The 20,773-nt window shown below is 38.8% G+C and overlaps 1 protein-coding gene across 5 annotated transcripts in view; it reads left to right on the top strand.

Annotated features, from left to right (window-relative positions):
• The window catches only part of ENOX2 (ecto-NOX disulfide-thiol exchanger 2), a 262,533-nt gene that overhangs the window by 237,721 nt on the left and 4,039 nt on the right, over positions 1 to 20,773 (top strand). For 4 of the 5 annotated variants that reach the window (XM_036840855.1, XM_036840853.1, XM_036840858.1 and 1 more), the window contains 5 exons: positions 5,846 to 5,960; positions 10,411 to 10,592; positions 12,725 to 12,832; positions 16,998 to 17,106; positions 19,757 to 19,842. In XM_036840855.1, the coding sequence (XP_036696750.1) occupies positions 5,846 to 5,960; positions 10,411 to 10,592; positions 12,725 to 12,832; positions 16,998 to 17,106; positions 19,757 to 19,842 (600 nt within the window). The remainder of the gene's footprint in view (positions 1 to 5,845; positions 5,961 to 10,410; positions 10,593 to 12,724; positions 12,833 to 16,997; positions 17,107 to 19,756; positions 19,843 to 20,773) is intronic. The other variant, XM_036840857.1, reaches the window with a different exon arrangement.

The raw sequence follows: 20,773 nt of genomic DNA, 5'->3' as shown, positions 1-20,773 counted from the left end.
TGGCACAGTGATGAGGATAAAGCACACGGCCAGCATGACTTACTACATGTTTTGTGATATGCCTTGTAGACTTTGTAGGAACCCAGAAAAATGCTTCCTGCCTGTTGGATTGGACTAAATTAAGGTCTACCCTGAATACCTCAATCTTTATAAGTAAAACTACTGACAGTGGAACATAGCTCATGACCTTTCTCTGCCATTGCATTCCCTAAACCTAAAAGATTTCTTCTACTCTATATTGGCACCTCTTTAAATCATGGTTTTAAATTTTTTTTAACCTCTGCGTACTTTCACTTGATGACAGGCAACTCTGAGGACTAAAAGGAGGTATCCTGTAGAAAGTGACAAAACTGTCCTCTTAAATTGGGACTGCCTCTTAGCACCCCACTGAGAATCAGAGCATCTCAGTGACCTAATCAACTAAACTGACTTTTTCTTGACCTAGGCATCAAAGCTACAACTCCTAAGTGAGGGGTTTCATCAAGGTAGAAGGGTCTGACATTGAACCTTTTCTACCAGTTGCCTCGGGGAATAAGCCAGCTGGTGACCTCCTCGCATCACAAAGTACCTGTTATTTGTCTCATTGTCATCCTGCTTCCAGCAGCAGACACTGTCTCACTCTGGTGAGAGAGAAGTTATGAAGAAGAAAAAGTCCCCACCTTCAGGGAGCTAAGGCACTCACTCTGGTAGCATCTGCCAAGCAGACTAGTTTGATAATGGGTCTTTTTCATTGGTTTACTTTCCTGATTTACATGTGTGTGAGGCTCCTGCTGATACAATTTGAAAGGGTAATAAAAATAAGAGAAGGCTGAAGTCCCTCCCCTTACTAAAAGTTAGCATCTACAGTGACTTTACTGACAGTGCTGTGTGTTGTGGGAACTCTTTTTCTATAGAATCATTCAAAACCTGTGTGTTTCTCTTACTGAGATCCTGGCCTAGATTACAAGTTAAACTTTGGATGGTATATAAGAAGCTAGAGCCATAGCAGTAGGCACCAAGAAACTCCCTTGCATTCTCCCTAATGTGAGATTTTTATACCATTGGACCAGAAGAAAGGGTACATGGTGATTACGTACTAGCATTCTCGTGAAATGAAATACTGTGATTGCTAAAATAACTTTCTAGATTTCCAGGCCTATCATTCCAAACCCCGAAGAACTGGTTGCAGATAGATGTTCAAGTTATCTGCATACCCTCGTTTTAGGACCCATTTGCACTAACACTAGCTATTGGCTTTCAGCCATCAAACCCCATGCTAACAACATTTGGATCAACCTGATTTGTATTTCCATTATGTAGCATACAATAGACATTGATTAAGAGCCTGTGTTTGTGCTTTGCTTCATTGGCTTGAATGATATCTCAGAATCAAATTTCTATGTAAGTGTAGGAGCTATCTCCCTATCCTCTGCTCCTTTCCATTCCTTCATCTGGCCCATTCCCCACCGAGTATCCTGTTAATTTTCAAAGTGTGGGTAAGTACAATTTTGTTACACAATTCATAAGGAACTTTGCTTTTATTATAGTCATGTTTCTATCATAAAACATGAGTAAGATGAATTTAAGTCCACATAAATTTTTTGGAAACTATATAGTTAGATAATTAACGTTCAATAATTTATGATTTGCCTACTTTATGATAAGTCAAAAATGTCAGCTGGTACAAAGATGATTCTTTTCAGCATTTTCCTCTGTCTAGGGTTTCAGTTTCATTCTATGTTGAAAGTGCTTTGTCCTCCATTGTGGAGCAATATGTGAATTTCTAAGCTTCGCAAAAAGTTACCACTAGAATAGACTTAAAGGCATTATAATGCATTTTGAGAAGTCACTAACAGTTCACTGTTTAGATTAAATATCACAGGTGTACCATGGGCAACAGTGTGGTATAAAAACTTTAGGAGGGCTATCTTACCTTTTTTGATGTACTCTATCAGTGACGTGACCCAGTCAATTTCAGGTAGAGAATTACAAATGAAAATTTCTGGAAAATGTTTTTCCATGTTATTGCCACTCTTTTGGCTTCAGCACTGGATCCAACTATCAGGATGGGAAAAGGGGCAGATCTGGGAGGCAGCTATTTCTCTTGCTGCCTGCACTTCAGTGGCTCAAAGTCCTCCTGTTGCCTGCTCCTGTGTCCAAGCTAGGTAGAATGCCTTCCTTAGGTAAATGCCACCTTTTAGCCCTTCACTCTGAAGGTATTTGTTAGGATTTGATTCCAAAAGTAGAGCTTTTTTGATCCACCAGAGAATATAGAAAATAGGCATCTTAGATATCAAGTGCTTTACTTTTCAAAGAATTAAAATCTCACTTGCTTTACTTAGAGGTAGTGTCATTTACTGAGTGCTCACCTTAAGTTTATTGCAGTATAGTATCCTATAGCCTCTATTGTTCTCTCTGCCTTATCTCCATTCATGTGACTTAGTATCGATATTTACAGAAAAAGTAATGGTACGGACCTTAGTTTCTTTGTAGCTAAGAAGGATTGTCTAGTTAGAGGGCTCTAGGCTCTGCCACTTTGCCTGCCTGACTGAATAACTTAGAGCAAGCTTCTCCTTAGTTTTTCTTACCCTCATTTTATTATCAGCTAAAAGAACTGGTAACTCTTGTTTCTAAAGTATTTTGAGGCATTGAGGTAAAATTTGCCCATAGGTCCGTTATTTTTCTAGGGATTTTTTGAAGATGTGAAAGATCTCTAGATAAGCTGTATTACTTAGTTACTGAACATTTTATACTTCTAAGAAGAGATTACGCTTCCTTGCCCAGCTGGAAGCAGAAAAGATGCTTTGCAGATGCTGAGCAGCTACAGGGCGTGTCTTAGCTATCAGTTAGCTCTTCTGGCCCTGGGACATTTCCCTAGAAGGAACACAATTTACTCTTCTGAGAAACACAATAACTTTCCCAGAGTTAGACAACATGTTTGTGAATTGAGAGTTGGTCTCTGCTTATACCCTCTGACAGTCTACAATTTTGTTAGGCAACTAGGAGAGCCATGACTTTTCCTGATGAAGTAAGTTGTACAATATTTGAATTTGCCAGTGTCAAACCTCATTATGATCACATTTCCAGTAACAGCTCTTTGATAACTGAAATCCAGACTCCTGAGAAAGAATGAATTCTTAGAAATGGCAATTCCTTTATTGTTCTCTGTGCAATGAGTTTGAATAAGACATAGCAAACGTCTCTCTTGACACAGTCCTTTAAAGTTCATTTTTCTCAAACAAGTCATTATTTTCTATTTTAAGTAATGCCTCTGCAGCACATTGAGGGATCCTATGGTAGTATTTCTATTTTCTATTTCTTCTATTTTTCCTTTACTTCTTAACTCTCAGTGATAACACTGAATAGCTCACTTTTTAATAGGTACTTTTATTTATATTTAGTGTAAACTTAACTTGATATAGAAATCATTATTTTTCCTGATAAAAGGAATAAAAAAGGAGAATATTATTTGAGATAGTGATTAACTGTAGCATTAATTATTAAGAAATCCATTTAAAATACTTATAATCTCCCTAAATGGAGGCAATTTTCACCAGACAGCTTTGCACATTTTCTGTATTATGGCCCAAGTGGGGCTAACCTAGGCAAGGAATTCTCAGCTCACTGCTGAGGAGCCTCTGACAGGCATCAAGTGGCCTTTAAATGATTGCAAGCTGTTCCAAAATGGAGTTCTCATGCTTGATTTTTTTTGAAAAAGTGACTTTTCCAGTGTGATCTCAATCATTTCCGATGTTCTTCATGCCTTTCTGCAGATCTGTGTTTACATCTGGTAGCACTTCCCTTCAGCCTGAAGAACTTTCTTCAGCTTTTCTTATAGTGCAAGTCTTTGGGTGACAAATACTCGCATTTACATTTGTCTGAAAATATATTTATCTCATCTCCATTCTTGAAAGAATTTTTCTCTGAATATAGAATTCTGAATAAATAGGTATTTTTTATTTCTTCTTGCACTTTAAAGAATTGTTTCCCTAACTTCTGGTCTTTATTGTTTCTGAAAGAAATCAAAGCATTCAAATTGTTTTTCCCCCGTTTATAATATGTTGGTTTTTTCTGGCTGTTTTTAAAAGTTTCTCTTTTTTCCCCCAGTTTTATTGATATATAATTGACATACAACACTGTATAAGTTTAAGGTGTACAGCATAATGACTTGACTTACATGTATTGTGAAATAATTGTCACAATAAATTTAGTTAACTAAAGAGTTAGAGTTTCTCTTTATGTTTCATTTTCAGCAGCTTGACTATGGTGTTCCGAGACATACTGTTTTTCCACATATATTCTGCTTGGGGTTCACTGAGTTCTTTGAATATATAGATTAATATATTTCATCAAATTTGAGAAATCCTCAACTATTTTTTCTTCAAATATTTTGAATCATTTAATCTCTCCTCTCTTTCTGTGATTCCAGTTAGTTTCTCTGTTCTTCAGATTTGATAAATTTGTATTGTTCTCTCTTTAAGCTTTCTCTGTATACTGTCATCTCTATTCTACTGTTAAGCTCATCCAAAGTTTCTATTTCTCTGCTAAGATTTCCTATCTTTTCATTCATTATTAACATATTTCCTTTACATCATTGAGATAGTTATGATAGCTGCTTTAACTCCTTGTTCTGCTAATTTCCAATATCTAGTTCATTTCAAGCTTGGTTTCTGTTGATTGTCTTTTCTCTTGAAAATGGGTCATCTCATCCTAGTTCTTGTAGGTATGTCAATTAACTGGGGGCTTTATCTGCTTATTGTGAATATTTTGCTTTTAAGTCTTTGGATTCTGTTATATTCTTTCAAAGAATGTTGATTTTGTTTTCTTTTGTTTTAATGGTCAATTTACTTCATTGAATTTAAGCTAGAAATTGTCTCTCTTAGATGGCAACTCAAATCTCAGTTCAGTTTTTTAGCCTTAGCTGGGTTGTTTGGAATCTGCCATGTGCTTTCATGGTTCAAGGGTCATGCAGAAATTTGTACAGTTCTTATACACAGAATTTGGATCCCTCTCTCTTTGGCTATCTACTTTCTGGGATCCCCTCCTCACTTTCCATTGGCTTCCAGTGGTTGCCCTGAACTCTCTCCTTTATTTATTTAGGATATGAAGACTTTGGATTTTCTATTTAAAATTTAGCCACCATATGAGGTGCTAGCTGTTGTCTGCTCTCAGACTAAAAGTCTCTTTAAAACTGGAAGACCCACACCCTTCTTCCAAGTGTCAGCTCCTCTTCGGAATATGCCTGTTTTTGTTCTTTCTCCAATGCCATCAAGTAGTTAGGGATTTGGTTTGGTTTGTTTGTTTGTTCACAGAATATAGATATTATCCACGGAAGGGTTGATCTGGTAGGAGTTCAGTCCTGACAGCTCATTTTTACTCTAACTACTAAACCTGCAAATGTTTGATTAAGAGTTCTGTTGAGTAAGACTTTAAAGGGAGAGAGAAGAGGATAGAAAGCAGCAAGATCAAAGGATTTGACATGGGAAGGTGAACATGGCAGAACCTTAAGGGAAAGTCCAGAAATCCATGTAAGAGGTGGAAGGTATTTCATGGTCAACGGTACTCTCTAAAATGGGAGGGATACAAGAATCATCGGCTGCTAGAGCTCTGGGTATGGAAAGAAAGCCTATACAGGACAGAGTGTACAAAGTTTGCTTTGTCTATTGAGACTGTCCTCAGCCTCAACACGCCCCTTTGCCTTTGCCTTTTCCTTTTCCTTTGCCTTTGTCTTTGCCTTTGCCTTAAGACTACTCTGAAGTTTTGTTATACGTTTAAAAAGACCCTGCTTTACCTAGTCCTTAATTCTGTTTATTTCCTCAACATTTTCAAGGCTTTCCCACCTAAAGAGCAAATCTTTTAACCTTAGGAAATTCGCAACATACATAATGATGAATTAATGGGAATCAGGCGAGAAGAAGAAATGGAGATGTCTGATGATGAAATAGAAGAAACAACAGAAACAAAAGAAACTGAGGAATCAGGTAAAGATTATTCTGCTTTGCTTTATTTAACTAACACCTACTGGAAGGGATGATATTTTAAAACCGTTAACAACCGGTAAGGTATGGGCACAAACCCATCAGACTGGAAGCAGCTAGAGACAATTGGTAAGGCCATATAAGTACACACTTGCTGAATGTCAACCCTGTGGCTACAGGACTTACTGTGGTCTTAATTTACTGCCATCTTTCATCATAGTACCTAACTAAAAGTGGACTTTCTCTTCCTAGGAGCATTGGACATTTAGGTGGTATTGTTCTATATTTGGCTTGGACTTATTAATAATACGTTCTACAGTAGAAACCATAAGACAGTTTATGTATAAATAGGTAACTAGCCAAACTTTTAGGAAAAAAGTTAGATCCCTACATCACTTATACTTTACACCAAAATTAATAACAGATGGATTGAAGATTCAAATGACAAAATATATATATAGCAAAAGAAATGTTAGAAAATGTAGGAGTTGGTTATATAATTTGGGATGAAGATCTCCAAAGATAGAAATCTTAAAGGATATTTTTGATAAATGTATCTGCATAAAAATTAAATATTTCTCTTTAAAAATCACAAAGTTAAAAGAGAACCTAGGGCTTCCCTGGTGGCACAGTGGTTAAGAATCCACCTGCCAATGCAGGGGACATGGGTTCGAGTCCTGGCCTGGGAAGATCCCACATGCCCTGGAGCAACTAAGCCCATGTGCCACAACTACTGAGCCTGAGCTCTAGAGCCCACGAGCCACAACTACTGAGCCCATATGCCACAACTACTGAAGCCCGCATGCCTAGAGCCTGTGCTCTGCAACAAGAGAAGCCACAACAATGAGAGGTCCACGCACCACAAAGAAGAGTAGCCCCTACTCCCCGCAACTGGAGAAAGCCACGCACAGCAACAAAGACCCAACACAGCCAAAAATAAAAACAAATAAATAAATAAATTTATTAAAAAAAAGAGAGAATCTACAAACTAAGTCGAAATATCTACAATATATGAGTCTACCTATCTGCTGCCTTCCATTGTGGTTACCTGGAGGTTTATTAGGAACCAAACAGGGGTCTACAAACAGTTGTCTGGGTAAAGGCTTTTGCTCTCACCTAGTATAGTCAGGACCTCACTGTGAGACAATAGCCATGGTATGGGTCCCCAGTGGAACTCAAATGGCAAACCTGTTGAACAATATAACACACCACCCTTCAATTTCATAACAAATCATCTTGGAGGGGGGTTACCATGGGAGAGATTAAAACATCAGCTAAAAGATGAGTGTTTTCAGGTAAACCATTCTATACAATCTTAGCAGTCAGTAAAGCACAGTGGACAAGACACTGGACCTAAAGTTAGAACACCTGAGTTCTAGTCCAAGCTCTGCCTTTCTTGACATAGAAAGGACTTCTTCCTCAGCGAGCCTCAGCTTCCACACTTATAAGAAATACATTATAAAAACTGTCTAACAAAGATTTTGTAATGGTTAAGTGAATTCATTCACTCCTTTAATAACTATTACATTCTCAGCCCTGTGCTTGACATTGGAGATATGGTAGTATACTGCCCCCACTGTGTGTGTGTGTGTGTGTGTGTGTGTGTGTGTCTGTGTGAGAGAGACAGATAGAAAACAGATTGGTTATAATGCAAATCAGAATTTATTGGTTCCTGTACTTGCATATTGAAGTGAGCAGCTCTAGCCACTTGAGTGATCCCAGAATCTTCACTCCATGAACAAAAACTCTTAAGGAAAGAAAATCACTGAGTCAGAATTTTTTAAAAGCATTCATTAGCTGTTACATCTGAATTTCCTCTATTTTTGCCATATGTTAGATCCCTAAACATATAAACGTCCATATATATTAAATAAACCCTTTGTAATCAGTGAATAGTTAATATTTTCAGAACAGCAAACTAATAACTGCAGACACATACTATAAACTTATAGCCAAGATAAACAAAAAATTTAATAATAATTGAGCTATTCAAATTATTTAAGTGTTTAGCCAGGATATTTTATAGCTGATTAATCTTTGATTTGTAGGATTGTCTCCACCTCAGTATCTGCAGTATTGTATACAGTATAAATCCACTGTTACCCTGAAATGAATGCAACCGTAAGTTTGAGCACCCACTTGATAAGTTGCTGAGTTTGAGGAATTATTGGGGAAGGAGAGGGGTATATGGGAGATTCAGATTGAATGCACTTACTAGGGTTATATAATTGCAGTTTGCTTCTGTATCTCTTTTGAGTTAAAAGCTGTATTGGCTACTGCACAGAATCTTATTCGTTTAGAGACTGGAAACTCCCTGACAGATCATCTTATAGCTATTTTCTTTCCTGTTCCACATGCCAGGATGCTGCTTTGTCAAATAAAGCTATCTACAATAGACTTAATGGAGCTTACCAAATAGCTTTTCTCCCAGAAGGTTTCAATTCATTTTAATTCAAGGACTTTTGTGCATTTTTCTTCCCCTTGATCGTACCTAATTTTGTTATTGCATGTCTGTAGTACTCAACTGCAGAAATCCTGCTCAGTGTGAGCCGGTGAGCAGGTCCTCAGTTTTTATCTAAATCAGCTACATGTTTTAGTTATCGCTTGGTTCCAATTAAAAGCTTAAGCAACTAGATCTCAAAGTTTTATTTCTCTCTCTCTCCATGCTACCAAACTTGAATTTCAGGAGCCTATAGCATGTTTTTGGTTAAATATACTTCCCAGTCTAAGTATGAGTCAAAGCTAGCAGTCTGTTACCTTTCCTTGAAGTGCCACAAAATTTCTGTTCTGTGAGATTCTCTATGGTAGCTAGCCCATATTTGTGATTCAGAACTGGAAATACTCTTGCCATGGAAGAAAAGACCGCTGTGCTCAAAGCAATGTGTTGAAGAGGGAGCATCACATCAAAGCAAATCATGATAGTGTGAAACTACTTCATTCTATTGTTAACCATGATGGAAAGTACATGTACCCAGTAAACATTAAGGATAGCTGTTCCCTTTCAGCATCTATCTTCTGCCTTCTTCACTTAAATTGGTGGTTTTCAGATTTGGTATATATATATAAGAATCACTGGGTTACCTTTTAAAATTCAGATTTCTGTGCTATAGAGTCTGCTTCAATAGGCCTGTAATAGGGTTTGGGAATCTAAATTTTATCAGCCATCCTAAATGAATTATATGATCATGGTCCAGGGAGCACATTTGGAAAACATTGACTTAGACTAATTCTCCACTTTGAACTTCACAAGTGTTTCTCAGTTTTTTCTCCCCCTTTAGGTGGGACAGAATGGCTAGAGGGGTCTGGAGCTGGTTGGTTCCCTGAGTTGGTTAGGCTCTGGTACTACCTGAGTAGGTTAGGCTATGGTAAAATCATTTCTTCTGAAGGCAGCCCTTTTATAGAAGAACATGATGCTCTGGCATATCTCAAGAGGGTTTCTTTTTCCCCTCCCTTGCTGGAAGCACATAGGAATTTTTCTCCAGTGTTCACTCTGAGGACCAGGTGGAGCCCCTGGAGATAAAACTCACAAAAGTGTAGGGACCTAGCTATGACTGGGTCTCCCTGGAGTTTTTAACTCTCAGACTTATTTACACTGAGCCTACAGCAAATTGCCAAGTACAGTTTAGGTTTTCCTACCTTGACACTGTTTCCTGTGGTGATATCTGCTCATGGGTTTCTGGTCTGGTAAGTTGTGATTCTCTGTATTCACCTGTTTGTCTCTCCAATTTTGGGTGTATGAGTTTGCCCTGTTACTTCACTTCTCTGTTGTATCTAAGAAGAGTTGTTGGTTTTTTTCAGTTTGTTCAGCTTTTTACTTGTTGTTAGGATGGAGTGGTGACTTCTAAGCTCCTTACATGCTAGACCATAAACTGGAAGTTTTTTTTTTTTGGCCTCACTGCACGGCTTGTGGGATCTTAGTTCCCCAACCAGGGATCGAACCCGGGCCCTCAGCAGTGAAAGCACAGAGTCCTAACCACTGGACAGCCAGGGAATTCCCCAGGAAGTCTTGTGTCTTAATTTTTACATTTACCTTTCCTCTATAGGATCAGTTAAGGCTGCATTTTTAAAAAATAACTGTCAGCCAAATTATTGTGTGGACAGTCATCAGTTCAAGACAATTAGCCTTCTATTTTATTATTACAGGCTCTTATTATTTGCTGCATTTCAAGTAAAAGTAACTGATGTTACCTAGAAATATTTTAGTGATGTTTGAGGTGAAGAATTTGAAACACGATGAGGACTTTTGTGTGTTGGAATTCTGTGTTCATTTAGAAAAACGAGTCTTTGTGCTTTTGTGTCCATCTCTTGCTACCATGGCCACCTCAGACCTAAAGTTTCTCACTGAGAGGCTTTTTATACATGTCAATTTAAAACACCAAGTTTTCATGGTACTAAGGTGAACCACAACGGAATCTGGATATATGGTTTTTACTCCTTTGTATTGATTGTTTAGCCTTAGTATCACAGGCAGAAGCTCTGAAAGAAGAAAATGACAGCCTCCGTTGGCAGCTTGATGCCTACCGGAACGAGGTGGAACTGCTAAAGCAAGAACAAGGCAAAGCCCACAGAGAAGATGACCCAAACAGGGAACAGCAGCTGAAACTCCTGCAGCAAGCCCTGCAAGGAATGCAACAGGTAAAGACATTTTGGTTCTCTGAGCTTTTTGGAAGGATAGTAATCAGCTCCTCACTTGTAAAAGGGCCCCCGCAAGCAAATAGAATAGCAAACCTCTTATTTTCTTGGTATTGTGTTCTCTGGCATGGCTGAGGAAGGGATGATGTATTGTAGTTCATGAAATGTTCTGGTAAATGCAGAGATAGCGATGGATCACCAACTTTCAAAGAATGTGCATTCAGTAAAAAAATACTTAACAATAAAACTACACTGAGCATAACCTAATCTTTTCTTTATGCTACGGAATGTACTTTGGGATTTGGACAAGGTCTCAAGGTCATTGTGAAAAACCTTAATTACTTAGATATGCAACAGTGCTGGTGAATAAGTATCTAGTTGATACAATGCTAAATAATACAGTCTTTTAGAAGAAATGGCAAGAATCCTACCCTTGATTTGGTTGGAAGGAGAGGTGTTATGGGTTTTTAAGTATCAGTGCTTTTGGGCACATAATACCAATTTGCTTTTGTTTTGTTTTGTTTTCACAGTCATTTATGTGAATGAGTTTACCAGCACATTATCCCAAGTATAAAAAGTAAAGTAAATAAGTGCATCCAACTGTAATTGCATTCAAATACAACATTGTGTAACAGATGCTCAATATCTAGAAGTTTTATGTAACCACCACAGCAAGCCTACTATTTAAAAGATATCAACATCTGTTCCCATTATAGTAAAGGAGTAGTACTTCTGAGTAAGGGTACTATCCTCTTCTGTCTTGCCGGATTACCAACCATTTTCCTCACAACTTAAACTGTCCAATAATTTTTTAATTGTGTGCCTTGGAATTATCTAGGGCAAAGCTTATTGATGTTTGGAAATCACAAATTGTGAACAGGGAGTCTCTTCTGGCACAAAGAGCCCCATGTTCCTATTACTTCTGCTATCATTGTCTTCCTATGTGACAAGCAATATCACATTAATATTTTACCTTTCCTATTAACGAAATGTGTGAAGTAATGCTTACCTTCCTTTTACTGTCACCGTGGAGTTTAATTAGATCAGGGATCTAGTTTAATTACATCAGATATCTTTCCACCAAAAAAATACATCTCCTCAGCTAGACTTCAAAGAATTTCAACAATGTACATCGTACTGTGTCTTTTAGCCCTCCCAATGGTCTTTTGCAAGCCTCTGAAAAGCAAAACTTTGAAAACATTTTCTTGTTGTTGTTTTCCCCTCTTACCTTGATTTGAAACCACTCCACATAAGAATGGAGTGGTTCAATTTTAAACTAATGAACTTTTTTTTCATTCCATCACTTCAAAAACTTCGGTGAGACAATTAGGTCTCTACCTCCTGAAAAATTAATTTTACTCATTTTGATTACTCTTTACTGGAAAATAGCCTTGTAAACAATGGTAAAATTTCTCCCATCTTATCCCCGATAGATGTATAGTCTAATATGATGGTTAAGAGCATGGGCTGTGGGGTTGACTCAACCTGGGTTTAAATCCCAGCTCTGGCACTGACTATCTGAATAGCCTTAGGCAAACCATTAAACCTCTGTAACCTTCAGGCTTATGTATCATAGGTTTATTGTGAGGCTTAAATGAGATCATGCATATGAAACCCTTTGCCCAATACTTGGCACATGTTAGATGCTAAATACATAGTATTTGTAGTAATCATTAATGATGAATCCAGTTCCTTGCCTACTGATAAGGGAACCAACATTTGTGAAATTTGGATTCTTTACTACTTTCTCGCAGAAATTGAACTTGGCTTGGAAAATGGCTATTTGCAAGAATGCTTTACACATTAAGTTCTATGCCAAAATCAAGATATTGTCCACATAGTATTAACTGCACCCTACCCTTACATCTGGCTGGAATAGGAAAGTTAAGTGATTAGATCAATTAGTTTCTCAGACTCTTTCTAAAATATGAACAAATCCAAAAGATTCATAAGAGCCAGATAAAATAACTTCAAGTGAAAAGTATCTTGATTTTCCCTTTAGTATCTTTGCATGGAGAAATGATTGTGTGTGCTGGGGGAAAGTGAGGAAGGCCTGCCTAATATCTAACTTCAGCCAGTGTTTTTAAGTGAAGTGTGGCTTCTTAAGACTTGATTGTCTTTGGTCTTTCTTGTAGCATCTACTCAAAGTCCAAGAGGAATACAAAAGGAAAGAAGCTGAACTTGAAAAAATCAAAGATGACAAGTTACAGGTGGAAAAAATGTTGGAAAATCTTAAAGAAAAGGTACATGAGTACTAAGTGACCCTTTTCCCTTGCCCCCTTCCCCCTTTTCAGTGACAATGAAAATGCCCTGGAAGCTCCTACCAATAGGTATCAATGTGGAATGGTTGGTTGATTGGGGATTAAAAGCCCTTCTCCAGGGTAATTCTTGAATCAAGGGCTCTGCTTTTAGGTATGAGTCCTTGGCATTTCTAAAGGTTCTGGAGAGTATACTTTTCAATGAATAAAATGTCCGTCCATCCCTAACATTCCTCAGTCTTCCTTCCTGGAGAAGGTCAGAGTATACACCTCATCCCTGCTTCATCTAGTCAAGCAAATAACAACATAGAAAGCCCGTGTGACACAAAATACTTTCAATTAAGCATTTCATTAAACGAAGGAACACAAGTACAACAGAACATTGACATTTCTTTGCCAACACTCCATCTAGTGTAATAATGAGCTGCTGCAGGTTGAAATAGCCAAAACCAAAAGGGGGGAAACTTGGAAAGCAAACAAGGAGACACATTATTCTAAAGCTAGATAATAGCAACCGGGAAGGCAAAACGGGACTTTGCCTAATGAGAACCTGCAGCCATAGAACCTCCAGTGAGGACCTCTGAGAAAGTCTACTAACTTCTAGATGGATTAATGTATCTCAACCATGCATCGGGTGCCCAGTCTATTTAAGGTAGGTAAAGTCTACTGATGGCGTCTCCCTGTCACACCTCTCTAATTTCCTTTATGCCTGAACATTCAAGTGAACTTATCCTCTGAAAAGAAAGGCCCATTGACCATAGCTGCCTGACTTAATGTCTCAGAAGAAAGAGAAGATTAGCGGGCTTCCCTGGTGGCACAGTGGTTAAGAATTTGCCTGCCAATGCAGGGGACATGGGTTCGAGCCCTGGTCCGGGAAGATCCCACATGCTGCGGAGCAACTAGGCCCGTGCACCACAACTACTGAGCCTGCGCTCTAGAGCCCGTGAGCCACGACTACTGAGCCCACGTGCCACAGCTGCTGAAGCCCACTCACCTGGAGCCTGTGCTCCACAACGGGAGAGGCCACTGCAATGAGAGGCCCACGCGCCACAGCGAGGGGTGGCCCCCCCCTCGCCGCAACTGGAGAAGGCCCACGTAGCAACGAAGACCCAGCGCAGCCAAAGATAAATAAAGAAAAATAACACACACAAAAAAAGCGAGACGATTAGGAGCTTAGACCAAGAGCCAGAAATCAATTCCACAGTTCTACAGTTCCACAAGAGCTCGTGCTTTTTCTCTTCTGTGCTCAGGGCAGGAAGATGCAATGCATACAGGCCCTGGGTGTGTTTGCCAGCATAGTGACTTCCCCTAGAGTGCCATTAAGAACTGGCAACCTTGGTGTAGTTGAAACAAATGATTGAAAGTGTTTTCTTCCGGAGGCCATTTGCAATATGCTTTTAATTTTTCCACTTCATAAAACCAACTTACTTTCCAGTTTTGTGGGTGTTATTAAAGAAATGAGCATAATCCCAGACAAATTCATTTATCAAGCATTTAATTGAAAAGTGCCAAAGCTGCTCTATTTAGCAGGACTTTCCTCATACTATCAGAGCTTCTAAAATGTCCCAGAGCTGCTACTTAGCTCTGTTTCCCTTCTTGCATAAGATGGAGTGTGTGTGTAGTGTAGCCAGAAGACTATAGATGAACGTGGGGCTATCCTAATGACATTAAGCTTAAAATCACTCTTCAGGATTGACATCACAAATTGACTTGAGGACATTTTCGTGTAAGCAGCTCTCTGCTTTGTAAAGTATTTCATTTAAAGAAGTGAAGGGTCAAATGGCATTGAAAAATCTTGCAATATTATACCTAAGTCTAAGTGTTTCCCATTTTGCAACTAAATATACCTTGAAGTGGCAGCTAAAGAGGACAGGGAGAGAAATCCAACTGATAATCAGAAAAATGTGAGTCAGAATATGTTTCTGTCCTGTTATTTTAAGTGAGGTTTCCTTCAGGGAAAGTCATGACAGTTCATTATAATCTGATCTTCTCTGGGAAGCTGATTTGTGACCAAATATTTCAAACTGTCACAATTAGGTTAGGCAGCAAAGTACCATCACATTAGACTGCAAAAAAAATTTCAGGTTGAAAGGAAAGCAATAAGTTTTGGTGAGGAGGGATATTTTTTCTTTTTGTTTGGGTTTCTTGACAGTAAACCACAGTGTGAGTTATTGTCAGTGTTTTGCAGTATAACAATGTGACTTATGTCTGTCTTACTGCAGAAAGAACTAGCTCTTTGAATCTGCTAGTAAAATTCAAGGTGATATCATGAACCCTCCCTTGAATTCTGATCGCCCATTTCCTACTACCTTATTGGCCATTCTACCCTTTAAAAGAGCCATTAAACTTTTTTTTCCAGTTTGTTTCCTTTTCATTTCTTTTTAATTTAACATTTTAACCGTGTGCTTCTCTTTAAATGAAGTTTATGTTATAAACACTCTGAGATCATTCCATTATTTCCAGTTTTAGGAAAATACTATTCCTCTCTTTTCTGTAACTGTTGAATATGCTTCCTAGTAATTCATAGTGTTCTATTTTATTTTTATTATTTTTCATGATTAATATTGTCATCTGTGAAATTAGTTGTTTTATTTTTGGGGATCTAATTTTTCCTGAATTGATGATGTATCTTAATAAAGCAGCTTTATATTTGTTTATAAAAAAAATTCAAGGTGATAAGCATCCCTTCAATTACCTTCTAATTTTTTAAATGCCAGCTATAATCAAATTGAAGTCAGGTTTCAGTAAGGCTACATTTTGATTCAAGATGGCTAAAACTTCTCAGGATGTCTACATATCTTAAATGAACCCCAATCTGTTAAACTCTCACACTTAAAAAATGGCTTACTGGATCATTTAATGTTTTAAGGGGGTTAGAAGCACATGTACAGCCCGTGGCTTAGAAGTGAGCCAGCAGTTTAAATCAAACTTGGCATGATGGTTGCTGACTGGATTGGATTCTAAAGACCAAAGATTGAGTAGGTCATCAAGAAAGGTTTCCCTTCTGACTACAGCCTGGAAGCCTGTAAATCCACAAAACAACATGTCTTGCAGCAAAGACCATTAGTTTCATTCAGGGGCAGCATCCTGGAAGCTTTGAAGGCATCTTTAAAGAAAAAAGAAGGAAACCTGTCCCTGCTGAGGGCTTTTGGAAGGAAAGAAGTGACGAAGCACCCGAGTCATCCATGATCTGCTCCCCCCTCCGGAACATTTCCCCAACACTTTCTTTCACAACAGCAGTGAGACTGAAGCACTGATTTCTTTTATTCCTTCTTATGAAGGCTCTTGCTTCACATTTATAATACAGAAAAGATGTTCTCAGTACCCAAAGAGAGAAAGAAAAACCCGAGAACGGTCTGGAGGCATTTTTCAGTTTGGTTGCTGGTCATGGATTTCACCTGAGTATCTCTTATGAAACATACACACTATGCTCAGAAAGAGAAAACTTTCAACAACAAAGAAGTCCACTGTCACGGTCATTTCTTGCTGTAAAGTCATAAATATCCTAATTGATAATGTCCTTATCAGAGAAAAGAGAGAGAGAGCTGATAGTCAATAAATAGAAGCTCTAATTTTTAGTTCAAGAAACAACAGTTGATTACCTGTGAGTGGATCAGCTACATTGTAGATTCTCCATTCCAATATGGGACTGACCTTTAGCATAGTGTGGACCTAAAATAAAAAAGAATGGTCCTTTTCACATTGGGTGGCCTGGGATGAAATCCTGGCTCTACCATTTTCTAGCAATGTGATCTTAGGCAAGTTACCTAATTTATCTGAGCCTCACTTTCCTCACCTGTAGAATAGAGATAAAACATACCTAACAGTGCCTGGCATCTTACAGACAATAAATGTTGGGTCTGGTTCCCCAGACTACTTGCATAGAGTCAAGAATGATAAAGGCAGAAGGGAAAAAAAAGACTAGTGAAGATGAATGTCTAAATTTTTGTGTGTGTTTTGAAGGCTTATAAGGAAGCTTTGGATTATTGGTGATGCTTTTGTAATTTATACTATTTTCCCTCCCATTCAATAAGCAAAATTGCACAGTATTGCTTTCGAGGTGCTGTTAAGAATTTCCCTGTTGTATAATTGAAACCAAGTCTGTTACCATATAAGGTGCACTGACCCGGGAGACATATTATTCCCACAGGAAAGCTGTGCCTCTAGACTGTGTGCATCGAGCCAGGATAGTGACTACCCTCTGGAGAAGACCCTGAACAGCTGTCCTATCAAATCTGAACGCGAAGCACTGCTAGTGGGTAAGGAAGCTAACACACACATTCAACGGATAGAGTGCAGTGGAGTGGGGGGAAGGATTAACCTAAGATGCATCAGCACATGCCAAGCATTTATGAAGCATGACAGTGCAAGGACCCAGAGTCCTGAAGACAACAGGGTAAGAACAAGTACAGATTTCAATCAAAATGGTAATAGCAGCTCCCAGCCCTCTTCAAACTCCTGGTGACCACTGCCACATCAAGTGTGTCAGTATAAGTGCTATGCTAAGAGGGGGTCCACTGGAGAAACACGTTGTAGATTTTTTAAATCTCTAAGCAAAGATAGGTGAGCCCTCTCACTCCCACTCAAGGGACAGTGCAGACATTGTTTGGCAGAGAGCTTCTCCAGATGGGCCTCCGGAGAAGGTGTGTGTCTCTCTCCTGTCTTTCCAGGTTACTGGCAGGCGACTCAGGAGGCTGTCTGTGGGGTGTTGGACCCTGGTGGGCTCTGATGAGATAAATGCTACAATTGCTCTCGTTACATAAAATTTTTTCACAGAGGCAAGATAGCATAAGTGGATAACAAATCAGACAGAACTGGCTTTCTGTCTTGACCCCACCATTTCCATCCTGAGCTTCAGTTCCTCCATCTGCAAAATGGGCATAATAATACTACCTGTCTCAAAGTAGCCGCAAGTATTAAATACGACAATTCATCTAAATCACTAAACACAGTGCCCAGCCCATAGTAAGCCCTCAATAAATGAGAAGCATTTTGCACTTACAGCACTATTCACAAATGCTTGTTGACTTTATATTCTATTTGGAGAACAGTGGCAGATTGATCCCCTTTTAAATGACTAAAATATTCAGTCACTTAAAAGGGGCTAATCTTGGGCCTCAGCAGATAATCCCAGCTGCCTTCTAGGAAGCTGAGCCACACTGTAGCCTCACCCCAATCTCAAAAGTTCTCCACACTAATTAGCTTCTGCATATTTTAAAGATATATCTGCCTCCTTCAGTAATGGATATTGTACTCAGATTTAACACTTTGATATGTTAATAAAGATGCACAGGGGGATCTGCCAGTGAGTCTTCAAGAAGAGTGACAACTTATTTCCGTTTTCGAACTCAAAGTTCTTTAACAAATTGGCATGGCAACAGGGAGACCTGTCAGAGAAGAGCTATGGGTAGGAGGAAACCTCTGTAAATGGATAGTTCTAGAAACAAAGATTAAGTGTTTAATGTTTTGTTTTTTAAAGAAAGTAGTCTTGAACTCACAGAAAGGAAAATCTATTTTTTAAATTGGTTATTTGGGTGTGAACCCACAAAAACTGCTTCGTATTTTGAAATCTGTGGAGTTACTTCTTGGCATTTGACAGGATTTCTTGACCATAGCATCTAGAATTCCTTTGAATATGGACTGTCTTCTTCAGAATTTAAGTTTCTCAGCTTGAGTCAGTGTTTACAAATTCAATTTACCAAGTCATTTAAGAGTAAAGTAGTGTTATAAGTAATAGTATCCATTTTGAATAGAGTTTTGAACCCTACCATCAGTTCCTCCTGGATCCTCCAACCCACCCGCTTGCCATCTAATATTGGAGGACTTTTACAGAGAACTTATTTGAACTTTAAGCTACAATTTAAACTTGTGATATTCTTTGTCAGGTGCTTAAAGGGATAGACAAGTCATAGTTTATAAACCAAATCAAATTTAGCTTTTATTTCCTGGTAGTTTTCAGCAAACTCAGTTCTGGGTCTGTTTGATATACCTAAGATCTTATGAAAGGAGATGAATTCAAAAAAAAATAAAGAAAAAAATAGTAGACTTTTGAACAATTTATATGCTGCCTGTTGCCAGAGAAAGAAGTAGTATTGGCACAATTAACCTGGTGGCCAGAATAATCAAGGCAGTATGTGTAGCTGCCAATCACTCCAGAGTTAGAAATCATGCAGATCCCTGGAGGCTGTAAATTGCTATAAGAATTCTGTTACTTGAAGAGATTCAGGGCTCTGAGGACAAACAGAATGCTAGTCACCACTTGAATGAAGGAAATGTTTGGCTTTTCTTTACAGACCTACTCACGGAATAAAACCCAAATACAATCAGCAGATTCTCTTGTGAGAGGCACAAGGTTAATCAGGCAAAGTACATGATTTGTACTTTTGCCACAACAGCAAGACATTATTAAATGCAAAAGAGGCTAAAATCCAATTTAAAGATGGTTCAGAGGAACTGCAAAAACCCAGCACAATCTAAAGTCATTGTAAAAGTCTAAATTCATTGTAAAACGTAGAACTCAAATGGCGTTTAGCCATCATGAATGATGGACGTGACTCCTCAAATGCCAGCTTTTCTGCATGCGGTATAGTGCAGTGAGAGGCAGTACACGTAGTGTTTGAGAGCAACTGTCTGGATTCAAATACCTGCCACTTACCAGCTGTGTGACCTTGGGCAAGTTGCTTAAACTTTCTGTGCTTCAGTGTCTTCTCATCTGTGAAATGGGGATGGTAATACCTACCTCACAGGGTCGTTGTAAAGATTAAACATGTAAAATATATATAAACTTAGAATAGTGCCCAATACATAATATGATGTACATATGAGTTGGCTCTTGCTAGACGCTATCATGTGGCATCTCAACGAATACAATGCTCAAGTGTAACCTACATGCTATTATTGTCTCTATAGGGATTATCTCCACATTCCTTCATGTCCACCCATTTGGAGCAAGCATTGAATATATCTGCTCCTACTTGCACCGTCTTGATAATAAGGTATGTGGGGGCCTGAGACGGCCGTGCAAGGCGATGTAGGGTTCTTTGTGAACAGGTGGCCTCACTCTCCTCAAGCACAAATAAGTCATTAGTAATCACTGTAGGGAAATTTCCCTCACCTATTCTCTCACTGTGATTCAGCGTAAAGTTTCTCTCTTGCTAATAGGGTGACCGGCTGTCCCTGTTTGCCTGGGACTGAAGGGTTTCCTGGGACTTGGGGCTTCTAACGCTGACACCGGGGAAGTCCTGGGCAAACCTGAATGAATTGGCCACCCTACTTCCAAGATATATCTTAGAAGAATTTTCCTCCTTTCTTTTAATTTACATATCATATGCTAATTAACAGATATTTCTCACGAGTCAAACTTTTGCCCTGGGCCTTTAGCCATTAGCACTGCCATTATCTACAATGACACAATCAAGGCAGGGACAAAAAAAGTTGGAACAATAAGTCTGTAATACAGACTGCATATTTGCTCACAGCTGATCTCATGGGCCAATTCCTTCCCTGAATGCTATCCCGTGGGGGAGCTCACAAAGCATCAGGAGCAAGGGTAAGTGCCAGTTCCCTGGAAAGTCAAGGATGCATGCCTCATATAGGCAGGAGGGGACTCTTGACCCCTCAGAATAAATAAACTCATGATAGAATTTTTTCAGAAGCAGCATTCAGTTAAAGCTGCTCATGGATTGTACTCACTATTTCATAGGATCTGGGCCTTTTGAGAAGTGCCATTGGAATGCAGACTTTTGACAGATGTCCAAAATGTTAAGCCATTTAAGCATATATCCTCTTTTTTTTTTTAACACCTTCTTTATTGGAGTATAATTGCTTTACAATGGTGTGTTAGTTTCTGCTTTATAACAAGGTGAGTCATCGATACATATACATATATCCCCATATCTCCTCCCTCTTGCGTCTCCCTCCCACCCT

This window comes from Balaenoptera musculus, chromosome X, assembly GCF_009873245.2.
Source record: "Balaenoptera musculus isolate JJ_BM4_2016_0621 chromosome X, mBalMus1.pri.v3, whole genome shotgun sequence".
NCBI lineage: Eukaryota > Metazoa > Chordata > Mammalia > Artiodactyla > Balaenopteridae > Balaenoptera > Balaenoptera musculus.
Note: the sequence above shows the minus strand (reverse complement) of the source record. Positions and strands in the feature narration are given on the sequence as shown.